This window comes from Octodon degus, unplaced genomic scaffold (genome assembly GCF_000260255.1).
Source record: "Octodon degus isolate 3935 unplaced genomic scaffold, OctDeg1.0 scaffold00007, whole genome shotgun sequence".
Lineage (NCBI taxonomy): Eukaryota > Metazoa > Chordata > Mammalia > Rodentia > Octodontidae > Octodon > Octodon degus.
Genome location: NW_004524583.1, coordinates 24,690,310 through 24,703,545, shown reverse-complemented (window position 1 = coordinate 24,703,545; position 13,236 = coordinate 24,690,310). Strand labels below are relative to the sequence as shown.

The 13,236-nt window shown below is 39.8% G+C and overlaps 1 protein-coding gene across 1 annotated transcript in view; it reads right to left on the bottom strand.

The window, feature by feature from the left end:
- Tmem260 (transmembrane protein 260) overlaps positions 1-13,236 on the bottom strand; it is a 60,286-nt gene that overhangs the window by 44,453 nt on the left and 2,597 nt on the right. Inside the window, exons 2-3 of the mRNA XM_023701653.1 lie at positions 10,950-10,981; positions 10,096-10,247 (exon numbers count right to left, since the gene is read on the bottom strand). Coding sequence (XP_023557421.1) covers positions 10,096-10,247; positions 10,950-10,981 — 184 coding nt within the window. The remainder of the gene's footprint in view (positions 1-10,095; positions 10,248-10,949; positions 10,982-13,236) is intronic.

The window sequence follows — 13,236 nt, the reverse complement described above, 5'->3', positions numbered from 1 at the left end:
AGTTCTATCCCTGGTACCACAAAATAAATAAATAAACAAACAAAATGAAAAAGAAAACATGATTTTGGTTGAGGGTATTATAATACCAATGTAACTTAAAGTGCATGTTTTATTTTCACATTACTTGATACTCATGGTTTTTCACATATTCATATGTAAACAAACTTCTATTTTCTCAAATTTTTTGTCAAATTTCAAACAAAATACTTCAAAGATCCATTTTCTGTTTTACTGAGCCAAATATCACTGAAGTCTCCATGTCAGTAAGCCACTACATTGTACAGAAAATGCCCTGCGCAGAAGGTGGGCCCACAGGACGTTGTGGAAATCCCAGGAGCTGTCTCAAGGCAAATCTCGCCTCCGACTTGTTCAGCAAAAGCAGCAGCCAAGCAGCTCCTGCAGATGTCCATGAGTGTAACACAGAGCACTTTCTATAGAGGCTTTGAGGTGCCCGGGCACCCAGGGTCCTTTTTGATGACTGGGACCTTGTTACAGCCCAGTCATTTGTCATTCCAATGAAGCAGGGCTGTCCTGTGAGTGATGAGACAGGTCAATTATGGTCTCTTTGTGGCAATAACTCTAACCACAATCTATACCCCACAAATTTAGCCCCCTGGAAAGGCTATGACACACAATTAAAAAATATAAGTAGAGTAAAACAGAACTCAGAAGTCTTCCTACATCTAATGTTATTATTAAGTGACCTGATAGTTCTAATTTCTAGCTAAGTAATCTCTTTAAAAAATAAATGGCTAGGCCTGGTGGCACACACCTACAATCCCAGCACTCAGGAGGCTGATGCAGGGGGATGACTCTGAATTCAAGGCCAGCCTGGGCTACCTAGTGAGTTCAAGGCCAGCCTGAACTACATAGCAAAACCCTGTTTCAAAAAATCCAAGTAGATAAACAGATAGATAGGATGTCCAATCTGACATTATTATTTAAATGTGAATTTTAAATGAAATCATGGACCTCAGTTCACAAAACAAGCTTAGCATTTTGGTAAACTCTAATATATAGATGAGCTATAAATATAAACATCCTCAAAATAACACAAATAAAACTGTCACCTATTGGAAGACCAAGTAAGTATAAGGATTTTTTTTTGTTTTGTTTCAGACATAGACTAAAGTTGCCCAGCCTTCAACTTGTGATCCTCCTATCTCAGCCTTCCAAAGTGCTGGGACTACAGGCATATGCTATGATGCCTGGCTCACTAAGTGTGATAATTTAAAAAAAATAAAAAATAAAAATGAGGGCCAGGGAGATGGCTCAGTGGAATAAAGCACTTCCCTGGCAAGCGCAAGGGCCTGAGTTCAATCCCCGGTTCCGCAAAACAAAACAAAACAAACCAAAAAAAAAACCCAAACAAACAAAAAAAAGATACAATAAAAACACCACTATGCTTTTATTTGGCAACCTAGGAGCTCTACCTCAATTTTCAGATATACTTGTTATAACTTTTTAAAGCAACTAAAGAATAACCTGTTAAAGTGGAATCTCATAATCTGTCATTCAAATTAAAATACATACTTTTTTTTCTACTGAAACTGTTGAATTACTTTAACAGAGATGAGTTGTAAACTGAGAAAAAGAAGTCAAGTGCCAGTGAAGTGGTGAATAAAATGAGAATTCTTTTTACCTGAACTAACACACTGCAGTCGATCTACACTATTTTCCATTTTAACTCTACTTTATGATGGGTTGGATATGAGAGAAAAATGAGAAAAGGCCCATGGAGCAAGATTGAAGCATATTTTGCTTCAAATGAAATTCCTATGTTTAGAATATAACGTGACCTACAGAAAACATAAAATCTCATGAGTCTCTATGGAAAGATCACATATTCCAAACACCAGTGCTATCACTTCAATGACGCGACTACTATATTGTGAAGGATAGTCACATATTGACACCAGTGATCAAAATCAAACTTTACACTGTTAGAGATGTGTACTTAATTTTAAGATCACAAAAGAAAAAAGCAGTGATACAATATAATTCAATATATCAAATCCAAGTCCCTTTTTATTTCACATAGATACATGAAATATTATATATATACAATATATCACATAGTGTATCTGCAGTACATAAATCTTCCTCATTGCTTTTGTTTGGGATAACACTACCATCATGCAGCTCTCACTCCAGGAGTCCAGTTTACGCATAACGAAGAGAGACATTCTGAGTGGGGGAGACCAGCCAAGGACTTCAGATCCCACTCACACAGTGTAAATGACGGAACTTCTCCACCGAGCAAAGGAAGAGACGATACTCCTGAGAATGCCCTGAACACGTACATGAGCACCTGAACTCTTTGGCTAAGATGGCACTAGCTTCATTCTGGCCCACAAGACCCACAAGACCCAGAGAAGACTCCTGGAAAGGTGCTGGCTGTGTAGCAGTTTTCTCACTGATGGAATGGAATTCATCTGTTGACACAATGGATAAACTGGAAAAGGTTACAATTTATGCCACCGACACAGGTTCGCTGCTGATGACAAGGTGTATTTTTCTTTCCAGTATACAGTATTTGATTTTTATGTGTAGTCACATGTTTGTCTAACCCTCAATCAAAAGGCAAATAACAAAAAACTGCAATTCCTTCAGAACACACATGGGATGTGCCTTCTAAAACCTGTGCATGCACCTGTCTTCAGTGTGACTTAAATGCCAGGAACGCTACATGGAGAATTCAGCGACTACCTCCATCTCTACTGAGAGCTGCTCCTTGAAGTGCGTGGACCTGGAGTTGGCTGGGCTCCACGTAGCGTATGAGCAGCAGTATTTCCTAAGCTAGTGTTAGTGCCAATTCATACTGAAACCAAAAAGGGGCAGTGGCCTGCAGGAAGGAGTCTGATGAAGCAGGACGCAACCAACAGCAATTCTCTCACTCTTTTCCCGCTGCATTGTTAATTCTTAGCTTTCTGGGTCTCACTGATGAAACCAATGTAACCGCTCCCTCTGGGCCACCCACAGAATGTCCACCATGGACTTCTCTTTCTTGTCTACCTGGCTACTGGACACACTGGGAGGGAGGAGTTCAGCAGCAGAAGCCTAGGCACCGCCGAAGCGCCTTCCTCCGGGGAGCTCCCACAGCACTCACTCCTTCAGCATCAGCCACCAGGCACCTCGCGCGTGCCAGGTGCCCTGCTGTGCTCGCCCAGAGAGCAGGGGCTTGGGAGCTGTGCATCTGCACTGCAGACCTAATGGACACCAATCAATAATTCGGATAAAGTTGTACTTCCCAACCCAATTTTTGAAAACACATCTGTCTTTAATAAATTTGCAAATAAGTCCTTTTTCTACACTTCATATAAATTTACGGTCACTCCAGATAAAATCTTACCAAGGTTAGCTCTATTTCACAAAAATCAATCAAAAGGAAAACTGCTTCTACCCTGAATTTTTATTTTTATTTTTATTTTTTTGCTCTGCATGGCTTCAGGGCAGGTTTGGCTGGCTTGAGTTGTGGGGATTGAACCACAGCAACCTGAGCCTGACTGCTTTGTTGAAGCAGCCACTCAAAGAACTGAGCTAAGGGGCAGGCCCCCTACCCTGAATTTTCAGTTACACAAATATTAACTATCAGTCCTCTAACAGGAGAGGTACAAAGTTTTATTCCTGATTTAAAACCACTCTGTGGCTTTAAATATTTAGGGAAAATATTTTTAAAGCCTTCAAAAAGGATAAAAGCACAACTGAAATGGAAAGAACAAGATTATGAATAGCTTTCCTAAGTAAAATGTAAGTCGCATGATTTAAATTATGGTTAAGATTCATCTAATAAGAAATGATAAAAGTTCTCCAAGGTTTAGAACAACTCATTTATCATATCCCATCCAATTCCACCTGAACTGCCTATGAGCCTACGCTGAGCGAGCCTTTACAGGAATGCTCCTCACTCAGGTTTCAACAAGGTTTTGTGGTACGCCAAAGGACTTGCGCAGTAGAGGCGACACCTTCTCGATGGGCAGCCTCGTTTGACCCCCAAATTACAGATTTTAGTCAACCCTATTTGAAATGTGTAAAAGCACACGAGATCTCAGGATTAGCCTGCTTTTTGATCTACACAGTGTATTTTGCATCTGGCAGCAAAAGAGAAATTGGCTAAGAGCGTACTCCAGCATCTCGCTCCCAAGCACCCGGGCCAAGGGTGCTCATACCTCACCCTTTCTACTGCAAGCTGAGAAGATGCTATGTAATTTTACAATATTAAGCAACTAAAAGTATCTAAAGTAATACATCCCAATAACTAAAATCAACAGAATGAGTGGATTCAATTAATTTTATTAGCAAGACTAACCAACTCAACAGTATTTAAGTGATCTTATGCAAAGTTATAAAGTATATCTTAATATTCGAACTCATTAAGACTCACATTTGTAGGACTTATGACCTATAATTTTACGTGCAATTTAAAGAAATATATGCATTTATCAGGATAGTCATAATAACTGATGACTAGTTCCAGTGGCAAGATCGCGGCAGGAAACAGATTTAGTAATTTAAATGTTTTATAAGTTTTTGTAATTGAGGAAACTTTTCATAATCTGACATTTGTTAAAACCACTTATTAGAAATTATGCAGCACAGTAGCTGTGGAAATATGAGCTAGCTTCACAATTATCAAGTCAGCCTATGGAGCCCTTCCCTATTGTACGTAGTGGCATAAACCCCACGGCGGCCTATCAGCTAACTGGCAGGCAGGGGGCTGCTCTATTCAAAGTGAGAGATACAAGCTGCAGGGCAAAAACCTGGCAGCTCCCATCTGACCCCACAATCCCCTACTGGTGACAGCTCCAAGCTCCATGGCAAATTAGGCCTTCTCATATTACAATTGGAGAAGACAGATTCCATTAGCAGTATCTGAAATTGAGTGGAGAGCTGCACTGTTATCAGACTTGACTCATAAGCACTGCTATTAATCAGAGCTATGATAGCATTTATATATTTCAAGCTATCTGCTGCCGCTGTGATATTCTGCTACAAAGGGTTGATGGGACTTAGGAAAGTGAACAATAGAGCTTTCTGGGAAAAGCAGAGTAAATCAAGAAAGTCTATGACTTCCGCACATTCTGAAGGGATTGCGGTTTACATAAATTTTCTCCCAATTGGAGATTGAGCTCTTCCTCATCTTACACATGGGATTTAGTTGTCACTCAATGGTAACAGCTGTGAAAAGGTGAAGCGGCCCACCGCTCAGAATATTGCCTTCGCTTTTAAAGCAATTAACCCATGAACAGGAGGATACCTGGCGATATCAAAGGGATTAGGCCAGCCCGTGCATTACTACCATTTCCTTGAGCTAATTCTAACTCTGACTAGCTGTCAGAAAAGACTCTACAGTCTTAAAAGAGTTTTGCCCTGCTTTTTTCCCTTCAAAATGAAGCGCTGCTATTTGAGCCTAATATGTCCCTCTACTTATAAGAAAATGCAAATGAACCAAGCTTTTAATATGCTTAACCAGTTTGAGTCAATGCAATTTTAATACAGCACGGGGAAATATATGATCAATTAACCAGGGATCAAGACAGATATTCTCCTGAATGAAAATTAATGCTGCAGTACTTCCCATTCTTCTCCAACTACAAAAACTTGGTGACTATTTGTTACTTATGCATAGTTACTTCTGAAATTAGCAAGAGCTTCACATTATTCTCTACGGCAATAATCTAAAATACTCTTTGAGCTCCAAATCCAAATGTCCCTTAAGCAGGAGATTCTGCATTCTCTAAGGTATGGCATTTTAATTTTCTCTTCTTTACTGAGTGGAATCCTAAGGGAAGCTGTAAGAATAGCAGGCACAGGTCCAGAATCACATACTTGCTTTCCAAAACTATCATCAAATTAATTTTTCACAGCAACATAAGGTTTAGAAACGTCTAACATTAAAAATGACCAAGGCCTGTGCATGATATAATCTTCCAGAAATATTTAAATATAGCTGAAATTGCTACTTTTTTGTAGTACACAGGCATAATTTCAATATACTTTTAATTATTCATATTCATATATTCTAGGGAAACGACTCGACCTTAAGAGATAGAGTTTATTACTATACAATGTTAGTGGGATTAGTGTTTTTATACAAGCTTCCAGAAATACTGCCTTTTAGGAAAAAAAAATCTGAAAAACCGCTTATTAAATGGCGAGTGACTTTATCTTGTAAAAAGTACACTAATTCTGATTATAAAAACTAAAGAGTTTACTTTAAAAAAAAAAAAAAAGAGTTTACTTTCAATTCACAAATGTTCAACAAACTTTTTTTTTTTAGGTTGAACCTGGGCCTTTGCGCTGAGCTATATCCTCAGCCCTTCTGTGTATTTTTTTAGTTTGATTCAGAGTCTCAGTTGCTAACCTGCCTGGTGTGGGCTCAAACTTGCTGCCCTTCTGCTTCAGTCTTTCCACAGTTCCACTTGGCCACTAACAGTGTGAAAAGGACACATCGACTCTCAAGCCTGTCAGGACTCCAATCCTTGTCCTGTAACTACCAAAAGAATTAAGATGTGCTGTTGCCTGCAATCCTCAGAATCCTCAGCAGGTGCACCTGTCCCTGCAGAAAGTGCCATCGTGCAGTGCATCAGGATGGCCCTTCTCTTCTAGCGACACTAGGACACACAAAAGGCAGGCACAGAGATGCTGGAGCGGTGACTTCAGCGCTCCTCCCTGTCTACTGCACAGGACACCTTTCTATGTTTTCCAGAAAATAATTCTGAGATTCAAGAATTTGGCAAAGTTAAATGGTGCTCATATTTGTGATTTATGTCACTTCTAACTTTTTAATTTTATACTAATAGGATTTGTGAAATTTAAATAGAGTAAGACATTCTAAATATACTATTAAATTTAAAAATCATTTACTTCAAGGGTATTTAAATAGAAAATCCTAGTTCCCATAAATCCCTAACTTCATTATATAGCTTAAATACATAGATGTATACCTGAAATAAATGAGTATTACTTCATAAGAAGGAAATACATTAAACTCCTCTAACATAATGTATGCTTAAAAATGCCCGTGAAGAGGACATACCATAAATAAAAACAGAAACTGCCACAATCTTACTATTTTTAATGCAATAAACTACAATGACACAGCTTTCACTCTGCCGTTTTACTCATATGCTTTCCACATTACAGGAAAGCACACAGAAATGAGTTCTTCCCAACCATTACAAAAGATTGACAAAAAAATGCAGTGTTAATGACATCTTACGGCTTTTAAAAGGAAGAGAAAGATGCAAGAAAGGCAAAAATTACATAGTAATTGGAAACAACGAATAAATCGTTCTTTCAACCTAAGCCATGTTTACTGGGAAAAAATGGGGCTTTCAACATCAACACATTTAAACAGAAATTTGCTTCTGAAATACAATCTTTGTTTAAAAGGTATAGAAGGTCTTTATGTCCACCCCAAGAGCTAAATATAGTGAATGCTATGTGAACAATTACCTGAAAAAATCCCTAAACCTGTTAAAAGAATTAATTCCCTGCACACCAGTCAGCACTAATCCCACGTGTACAGTAATGTTCTCTTAAGTGACGGGGAAAAGAAAGGATAAAGCTGTTTCCCAGATCAAGCCCTCCAATATTCAGCAGGAAGGAACGATGATTTGGTCTCCAAATGACAGAAGTAGGGAGCGAGCTCCTACACAGATTCTGGTGAAGGAGTCAACCTGGGCAGGAACACATTCACTGTGCGTGAGGACTGAGAGGAAGCCCGCGCTGCAGTGACTGTGCAAACTGTCTTGCTGTTGGGTTTATGTGCGCAGGAGAAAGGTTTCCGAGGTTAAGTTCGGGTCGTACAACAAATGAAATTGTGACAAGCCAGCTGACACTGTATAATGTCTTCTTCCACTCAATCAATAGGCTACTGCTAGCCCTATTATCATAGAGATGGCTTCTGCCTTCGGAAGGGTGTCTATTGTTTGACAGAACAGATCTGCCACTTGAACTAGGTTGTTCCCCAAGGACATGTACCTTGTCAATTATTTGTATTCAAAATAATGAAGTATTTTCAAATTAAAATGTGTGGGAGAGATGATATTGTTAGGTTTCTTTTTGGAAAGAAAGCAACTTTGCCGAAGTGGTAGCAAGCCACCCAAATACCCATTTAGGAGTATTAGAATTTTGACTTAGAACATATGTCAGCAAGTATAAAATGTATCATTAATGCTGTATATTAGAAGAAAAGGGTCCAGGCTAGTGTACTTACCTAAAAGTAAAAGAATCGGCATGATAATAAAGCCTAATTTTAGATGTGGACAACTCAAAAGAAAATCACTGTCCAAAGCTGTTTAGATTCGGAAAAGATTTCTGTATGCATATGTGTTGCAGTGGCTCTCACGGGGCACGGCATCAACAATACGTCAACAAACATAAGAAGTTTCAGAAAATGCATCACTTCATTTGCCTAAAGGCACTTATATCTATGTAACATTTAAATGCATGCATATGCTACACAAAACAGCTAAAAAACAGATAAATACTAAAATAGGTAGTAAGTCTTACACTGTCTTGTAAAAATGAACAATTTATACATTCAATATAGAACAAATTAAGTTCCAAATTTCAATATACATATTTATAGATCAGTATCTGTTGACGGAAATACTGATAATTCTTAAATATAAAAGACTCACAAGAGGGGCTGGGAAATGGTTCAGTAGAATAAGTGCTTCCCTGGGCTGGTGAGATGGCTCAGTGGTCTAAAGCACCTACTTAGAACAAGCTTAGCAGAGCACAGGGACCCTGGTTCGATCCCCCAGCACCACATGCCAGCCAGCCCCGCCCCCTGGTGGGCTGAGCTGGCCACACACACACACACACACACACACACACATAAATAAAAAAAAAAAAAAAAAAAAAAAAAAAAAGAATAAGTGCTTCCCTGGCAAGTACAAGTGCCTGAGTTCAATCCCCGGTTCCCCCCCCCACCCAAAAAAAAAGAAAAAAGAAAAAAAGAAAGACTCACAAGAAATAATTCTAATCAAAATTATTCTAATCACTTAGAAAGAGTATATATGCATAACACTAATTAACCCAGAGATGTTATTTTCAGTCTTTCATTAAGATTTGGTTTTGCTGAAAACATGTAAGATTAAATAAAACTACACAGATAAAAATGTAGTAAATGATCAACAATTAGAATACTTGAATCTGAAAGTTCTCTGCAAATAGATTTAAATGTAAATTTTAGAGCTGAAATTATGTTAACTTTGACTTTCTTATAAGTAGCTAAAAGGGAATTTGGAAAGAATATAGCAGAATGGCTATTACATTATAAATACTAGTCTCCAAAAGATAACATTTGAAACATCTAGTACATTATACTATATTTACATACAAAAAGTATTTTTTTTTTTAAACTCACAAAAGAACAAAAGTTTTTGACAGAAGTGCTGCATTTTTCCCTTTTCACCAAGCATAACTTGTGTTTTTCATTATCATCCTCTTGGGCGCTAGTCAGACCAAGTTAAGAATAAAGGACACAAAAACATCAAAGACAAATGAGCTAACCAATACCCTAAACTATCCTGACCTAATTTTTAAGAGCAGAGCAGCTCTGGCACTAAGAAAGCTTTCCCTAGTGAAGTAAGTGGGCCTGATTTGCCAGCCTTCCCCAGGGCTATCACAGAAGAAAGTAAAACCTTAATACACCACATCCCAAATGTCATTTTCTTGGCCAACAACTTCATTTCAAAAAGTACACAACACATTCACATTGAGAGTATTCAGAATGTAACACAGGCCAGTTTGATGGGCCACTGCCCGTCAGCAGTGTTGTGAGTAATTAAATGATATTTACCATTTACCCAACGATGATCTTCATACTGTTGGATTAAACTGGCCCATCTGCATCTTGCTAACATGACAAACCTCATTAGTTCTGCCTAACCAGAGAGCCTTCGCTCCACTGCATGAAGCAGAACAAACTGTGCAATCACGTGCGGGCCCGCATGTACACAGAACGACTGCATATCCACAAGGTGGACTCACAGGCCTCAGGGAACCCCGTGGCTGCAGTTGGCCATAACGAACCACATCTGCAGTTACTCAAAATTAATTTTAACTCCTCAACTACTGTACCTGAAAACGGTGAAAAATAGTAACGCTGCAGCCACTGCTCCAAATAAGCCACAGAGGAGATTGACGCGGTAGGCAAGCGTCCCAAAAGGCAACAGTGTCATTGCCAGCTTAGCCACTAGTGTGAACAAAGGGTAGCCAGGAGGATGGGCAACCTACGGAAAATCAGCAAGTTAGAAGGTCTGTAGTGACACCGGCTTGAATCCAAAACTAGCTCTCGTCTCAGGCATGTCAAAAGCACCAACGACAGCCTGTGTGAAGGGTGGCTCCCTACAGTGGTGCAAAGACACATACAAACAAATATTTTCCTTAGCGGATTCACCAGTGTCTACTGTGTGGGTACATCACCTCCAGAAAGGGCGACATATTTGCCTGTCAGGTGACCAGCAGTTTGTTCTCTGGGTTCCCAGTAGCAGGGTCATTTAAAAGACGACTGAAGAAGAGCAGGTTCTGCAATATCGTCTAGGCTAGAAAGTGGAAAGGACCACAGTGCTATCGGATTACCACCACGCTGACAGTCCTAAGGTCTTGCCTAAAGGGATCATGCACTATAATAAAGTTTATTAAATAATAAACTTATTAAGACTGTTAACCCGATTTATTTTATTCTCCACAGCTTAAACAAAATTTGGGGTGATAATAGGCCAGCTACCGTATATATAGTAGAGGCTTTGCTTTACAATTGAGTTTAATTGGATTTAAAACTTAAAGTAAATTGTCACATACTGTACTTATAAGTTACTAAAAACTAGGGTTTGAAAATAAATTAATCTACTTTATTCCATGCTTAATTAAACTTTCTTAATTCCTAACACTGTTAATGAGAGCATTGATTAAACAATAAAACTAATACTTACTCCAAGCTCGTGTGCGGCTGTGATCAGCTCCCCTGTGAAAAAATAATGTAAAACCAATAATTACTATTACAGAACGACACTCCTCCCAAGTTTCCAAAATCCAAATGCTTGCATGGGGGTTTTGCATTAATTTGACTGGATCAAACTAAATCTGCAGAGATTTAGCAGCGTGAAATAGTCTAAGAATACTTTCCCTTTAGGTCTCATTGAACGAACTATCTTTGATCGTTTTTAAATAACTGGTCAGCGGAAACACATATGAACTTTGGTTTTAAAAAATGCGTATTTTCCCTCCAAGAGTCATCTTTCCTTGCTCGTGTGGGAACACCTTCACGCAGCATTAGAGCAACGTTCTGGGCTCTCCCACAAAGTTATCCCGAGCTATGAATAAGCAACCTTAGGACACCCAACAAGAGGGCAAGCCCAGGGCTTGGCGACCACCCTGTGTCCTTGTCTGTATTGAGTACATCCAGTAGCCTCAATTTCCATCCAGGTTCTTTTGATCAACTCCACAGTAGCAGATTTTCCCAGACAAGTGACTCATATTCTTGACATTTATGTCCTGTGATTATTACCAAATATGATGATGTAGTAATTCTATGCCTATTTGGTAACACTTTAAGCATCCAGAGAACAGAGACCATTTTTGACTCCCACCCATACACTGTAGTGGGGTATGATGCCAGAAATTGGTCAGCATGGGTGATTTGTTAAAGTAACTATACTTATCTAGAAAAATATATGCCCATTTCTGTCCTTCTAGAGACATCACAGTAGACATCTGCTTTTCATGCCTACTGCCCCACCTACAGTTTAGACCTTTTTCTGCTCTGGGCTGCACTGCCACCATAGATTCAGCGGGTAAGTTTAATTTATCTTCATGATGAAGTTACTTACTCCTACCACCCTCGCGCCCCTCGGCCCACATACCAAAGACATCAGCTCTATTCAGTGCCCAGGTTAAATCTTGGTTGCTGCTCTACCCTTACTGAATGAAGTTCAGATTCCTCAGCAAGCCACTCAAAGTCCCTGACGCGGCCTTGTGCCTGGCACCTGGGCTCACCCAGTGCCCCTCTGGAGGGGTCTTCTCTGCACCTCTTGTGGCTTTCTCCCCCAACCCAGTACTTTCCCAGCATCCTCCCCTACATCCTCCAAGGCCTAGCTCAACTGCCACCTCCTCAGTTACTGCTTGTCTCACGTGCCTCGCTCCCAGACAGAACCAATCGCCTCTTTCTCCTCCATAGAAGCTGCATGGCCTCTGGATTTAGCACTTATGTAGATGGCCTCATATTCTGGCTAGCTTTCCTCACCTCTCTTCCACTAAGTTTAGAAACAGTATCTCAACCTTCTAGGATGCCACCAAGACCTCGCTGGTGGCCTTTCCCTCCTCTGACCACACACTAAGAATTTAACTCCACCCAGGACACGGATCTTAAGTGATCCCTGGAGCCCCTAAGGGATGCAGACTGCTTTCTAGGCCCTTGTGTAAGAGCGCAAGTGGACAGCACCTGGGAAACCAAGGCATCATTTCATTTCCCCACCCCGCCGCTGTGAGGAGCTGAACCAGGGCCTCTCACAATCCAAGCGAGTACTCTGCCACTGAGCCACACATCCCCACCTTCTTTTCAGTTTTCTGCGCTAGGTTTAAGTTGCCTAGGCTAGACATGGAAGTTTCAATCTTCCTGAGTAGCTTCAAGTACAGGCACGTACCATGGCAAAAACAACTGTTTGTGGTCCAAAAATGTGTACAATTCTTCCCCTATAAATACTCACAGATGTGATTTTATAGTTTCACTCCATACTAGGTTAGCTCTATGTCCTCTGACCCCAACTGTTCTGATTAGTTGTTATTCATTCTCTCTCATTTAAAATGTAAACTATACTTTAAGAAAAAATCGCTGATTTCCTCTAGCTTAGTTGTACAACTTAAAAAGTTTTTGATCCTGCCCCCCCCACAGGTGTGGTGGCACAGGCTCTAATCTTGGGAGGCTGATGCAGAGGACCCCAAATTTCCAGGCCAGCCTAGGCTACATAGTAAGTTCAAGGCCAGCCTGGACAGACACAGTAGTCCTACCTGAAATAAAACTTTAAAAAGGCAGTTCTTCTTTAAAAATAAATTCAGAATTTAACAGACCTCTATTAACTCTTATTAAATGTTATGCTTACATCCAAACAGAAAAGATGCCACACTACTCAAAGCCAATCATGTACCTACTCTGGGATAAATAGCTAAAGGCAAAAAATGCTTCTAAATTGAATGTGAGAAAAAGAAGGGAATAGTAAAAAA